This window comes from Aquarana catesbeiana, linkage group LG12 (assembly GCF_042186555.1).
Source record: "Aquarana catesbeiana isolate 2022-GZ linkage group LG12, ASM4218655v1, whole genome shotgun sequence".
Lineage (NCBI taxonomy): Eukaryota > Metazoa > Chordata > Amphibia > Anura > Ranidae > Aquarana > Aquarana catesbeiana.
The window spans coordinates 210,841,457-210,846,309 of record NC_133335.1 but is presented as its reverse complement, the minus strand read 5'-3'; the positions used below and the strand labels follow the sequence as shown (position 1 = coordinate 210,846,309).

Below are 4,853 nucleotides of genomic sequence, written 5' to 3'. Positions count from 1 at the left end.
TAAATGTAAATAGTCTAGCTGCCTGACCGTGGTACTAATAGGATCAAATAGAACACCAGTAATTTTCTTCAGGTAGCTTTATATACTGTAACCAGACAAGCCTGCCTGTCAGTAGGAAGATAACAGGAACGGATCTAGCTGAACACTGTGAGCAGGACGCACTGTACTAAATGTAAATAGTCTAGCTGCCTGACCGTGGTACTAATAGGATCAAATAGAACACCAGTAATTTTCTTCAGGTAGCTTTATATACTGTAACCAGACAAGCCTGCCTGTCAGTAGGAAGATAACAGGAACGGATCTAGCTGAACACTGTGAGCAGGACGCACTGCACTAAATGTAAATAGTCTAGCTGCCTGACCGTGGTACTAATAGGATCAAATAGAACACCAGTAATTTTCTTCAGGTAGCTTTATATACTGTAACCAGACAAGCCTGCCTGTCAGTAGGAAGATAACAGGAACGGATCTAGCTGAACACTGTGAGCAGGACGCACTGTACTAAATGTAAATAGTCTAGCTGCCTGACCGTGGTACTAATAGGATCAAATAGAACACCAGTAATTTTCTTCAGGTAGCTTTATATACTGTAACCAGACAAGCCTGCCTGTCAGTAGGAAGATAACAGGAACGGATCTAGCTGAACACTGTGAGCAGGACGCACTGTACTAAATGTAAATAGTCTAGCTGCCTGACCGTGGTACTAATAGGATCAAATAGAACACCAGTAATTTTCTTCAGGTAGCTTTATATACTGTAACCAGACAAGCCTGCCTGTCAGTAGGAAGATAACAGGAACGGATCTAGCTGAACACTGTGAGCAGGACGCACTGCACTAAATGTAAATAGTCTAGAAGATAACAGGAACGGATCTAGCTAAACTGAATACAGTGTATATATATGCAACACCTGGGATGCATATATATACACAATACACTGTAAGTGCAGCTAACTGACTGACTGTTCTGCCTAATCTATCTAACTCAAATCAAATGACACTGTCTGTCTCTCTCTCTCTCTCAATGAACGCCGGAACACACACTACACAGGGCCGCCGTGCAGGCGGCCTTATATAGTGTGGGGCGTGTACTAAATCCCCTGAGCCATAATTGGCCAAAGCCTCCTTGGCTTTGGCCAATTATGGCTCTTTGTTCAGGCGGCGCTGTGATTGGCCAAGCATGTGGGTCATAGTGCATGCTTGGCCAATCATCAGCAAGCAATGCACTGCCATGCCGCAGTGAATTATGGGCCGTGACGCGCCACACGAATTTGGCGCGAACGGCCCATATCGTTCGCAATTCGGCGAACGGGCGAACAGCCGATGTTCGAGTCGAACATGGGTTCGACTCGAACACGAAGCTCATCCCTAATGGCCATACACTTACCTGTTCCAGGGTCCAGCGATGTCGGCAGGGGACGCCGTGAACCCGCTCGGTTCTCGGCAGCTGCCGCCGCCATCCTAGGTGAGGGAATCAGGAAGTGAAGCGTTGCGGCTTCACTTCCCGGTTCCCTACTGCGCATGTGCGAGTCGCGCTGCGCGTCCCAAGTGGTCCCCGCTCTCTCCTGGGAGCTGTGTGTTCCCAGGAGACAGCGCGGTGGGGACGGGAAGAGGCGTAGACTCCCATGTCCCATGTCTTAGACAGGTATCTGCACCCCCCTCCCCCCTGAAAGGTGCCAAATGTGACACCGGAGGGGGGGAGGGTTCCGAAAAGCGGAATTTCCATTTTTGTGTGGAACTCCGCTTTAAGCACAAATTTTTTAACAATAGGCTTTGTTTCAGGTAGAGGATAGCCAACTAATCTGGGACTATATGAGCAGTCCCAGTCCGTAAAGAAACCTCTGGCATTAATCCCCAATTCACATGCACACCTTGAGCTCCAAATCAAAGTCCTACTCACAATGTCCAAGGACAGCTGTCATTCACCCAGCTTCCATGCAACATTCCTGAGTGAAGGAAAAGAACCATCTCCAGATCAGCTTCCACAGGTGATGTCATCCAGTAAATATCTATCAATCCAAGTTCTTTCAGGTCCCCAGTCAGGCAAATGCTGAGGCCTAATAATAACTCTTCAGCACATAGGCTGCCTCCCAGGGGCAGAAGCCACAGGAGATTGACTCCACTGAACAGGCTTCCCAAACATTTATTTTCTTCCCAGCCACCTTGTGCACACCCTCTCCCAGGGATTGGATGAGGTCAGATAGATATTCATAACCCAAAGATTGATACCCCCACTCTATTTCTGGAAGCTTCTTCCAGAGGCAGGCAGGAGCAACCAACCACCAAGCTTAGGGAAGCCTGGCCAGACCTAGAGAATTGACTACTGCTCCACTGAGCACAGCAGAACCAAAAGCTGAAGCTGTAATCTAACTGGGTAGGGTATTACATAAAAATAAACAGAAATCCAGAAGTGATGGTAGGAAATCTTGATAGTTGGCACAGCAGGTGTACAGACATGGGAACACATTGCAGATCGTACATCAGTTTATCAGAACAGACCCATTCTTCATTAAAATTGATAATTTCTAAGAAAGTTTTTGAAGTGCTTTCCTAATATCTTGGTTCTTCAGACTATATATAATAGGGTTAAATAAAGGAGTAAACACAGTGTGAAGTAAAGATGCAATCTTATTGATAATCAAAGAGTGTCCTTTAGAGGGTATCATGTATTTAACTATCAGTGCCCCATAAAATGTCCCCACCACAAGAAGGTGAGAACTGCAGGTTGAAAAAGCTTTCTGTTTGCCTGTTTTGGACAGTATGCTGAAAATAGTATGAAAGATGCATATGTACGTCACAATAATAAAACCACATGGAGAAATAAATGTTGGTATGGAATAGAGGATAGATTCAAGTTCAAGCAAAGAGGTGTCTGAACAAGAGAGCTTCTGAAGAGGGGAGAGGTCACAGTAGAAATGGTCAATGACATTATCAGCACAAAAGTCAAAATCTGATACAGTAAAAACGCCTATAAGATTTAATGTAAAACCCAACAGCCATGGCCAAACCGAAAGATTGACACAAAACATCATGTCCATGATGCTGTAATATCTCAAAGGGTTACAGATGGCCAAGTACCGATCATAGGACATGACTGCGAGGAGGAGACATTCTGTAATGGTTGTAGCGCTGAAAAAATAAAGTTGTGTGATGCAGCCACAGTAAGTAATTATTTGCTTCCCAAAAAGAAAACCGCCAAGCATGTTTGGAAGAATGTTGGTTGACATCAACAGGTCTGAAAATGAGAGATGACTCAGGAGATAATACATGGGTGTCTGAAGGGCTGGGGTGATGGATACTAATACAATGATCAGAAGATTTCCTGTGATAGTGACTTTAAAGATGATTAGGAAGACTATAAACATTACAACATTTATTTTGTCAAGGTTTCCAAATCCCAGAAGAACAAATTCTGAGACTTTTGTATAATTCTTTCCACACATATTGTTGATTGACTTAATAAACCTGCAATATTAAAAAAAACACAAAAATAGCACTTTATTGATTGTATACACAGGAATTGTCTGTTTTGGTAAATATTTTGAGCATTGCTACCATTACTCAGTACTTACCTGTGGATTTTTTTGTTCTTTGTTGTTTTTGGCACAAAAATAGCACCTTATTGATTGTATACACGTGAATTGTTTGTGTTGGTAATTTTTTTGAGCATGCACTGAACAGCAGATACAAGTGTTAAAGCACTATATATTTAAAACTATATGCTAAAGCACAGATAGATCATTAGTAGAATTGCATGATCATTAGCGGTAATGCATTAAAAAATACATTTAATCATGTACTGTATGCAGTGGTGGCAGGTGTTTTTTTGGGGGGGGCAAACAAACCCCCCCTCCCAAGTGGCTGGCGGCACCTCCCCTGCTGTTTGTTGGTTGGTCCAGCACTTACCCCATCTAGATGGGTTGCGGACACCGTGCAGTGGCTCCGTGTCCTCGCCTCCATTGGTGTCCTCGCCTCCAGCGTGCGGCTCCTCCCCTCCTTTTAGGCGTCCAATAGGATCGTCTGTCCTTTCAGCCAATCAGGTGACGGGTATCACAACCCGCTTCCTGATTGTCCGGGAGGAGAATATTCATTCTCTGTTGTAACACACCTGGGTGGGCTCCGAGCACATTCCCTGCACCCCGAGCTCACCCTATTTTGAAGCCTAATAAGGCGTTTCAAAAAACCACCCACCCCGCATTGTAATTCATGCGTCCGGCGTTCTGAAAGGGGCCGGACGCATGAATAGGGGGAGGCAGCGATGGATAGGGGTGGCGGCACCCATGCACCCTTAATGGACGGGCCGTCCCTGACTGTATGAATGAATACAGAGCCACATTCGTGTGTGTCTTATATCTGTAGGCAGGTTGTAATATGTCTACCTTAGTAAGTTAGAGCAGTGTTTTTCAACCTTTTTTAAATTAAGGCAAAATTATGCACAACCTCGAGGCACCCCATTCTAAAATGTAAAAAACAAAACTAATAGTTTTACATAATGCAGTACCATTGACGCACGTAGGACACCCAACATTGGAGGTAATTTATTATTCCAAAGCAAATACACCTTTGCATACTGGTGCTGACTAACATTCCAATGTTTCTCTTTCTTGGTTTCTCTCCAACACTCTCCAACAGCCCAGCGCTGACGAAGTGCTTATCAACTGATGATGTCATTGGTCATTAGGACACTGGCGGCTAGAAGGTTGTAATGATGCACAATGAAAACCATGGCTTTGCATAACTAAAAGGCAGGCTTGATCCACCCACTGACTTGTATACAGTTTTGGACGATTTCTAGGCATTTTGCCAAGGCACCCCTGAAGAAACCTGAAAGCACCCTAGTTGGAAAAGCCTGAGTT

The 4,853-nt window shown here is 44.5% G+C and overlaps 1 protein-coding gene across 1 annotated transcript; it reads right to left on the bottom strand.

Moving 5' to 3' along the window:
* Nucleotides 1-2,522: 2,522 nt before the first annotated feature.
* Nucleotides 2,523-3,440, bottom strand: LOC141114285 (olfactory receptor 5AS1-like). The gene has a single exon (XM_073607886.1). It carries the CDS (start codon nucleotides 3,438-3,440, stop codon nucleotides 2,523-2,525), a length of 918 nt encoding a protein of 305 aa, XP_073463987.1.
* Nucleotides 3,441-4,853: the final 1,413 nt, after the last annotated feature.

Excerpts from the sequence above, each read along its gene's own strand:
- LOC141114285 (XM_073607886.1), bottom strand. The coding sequence starts at position 3,440 with ATGTGTGGAAAGAATTATACAAAAGTCTCAGAATTTGTTCTTCTGGGA.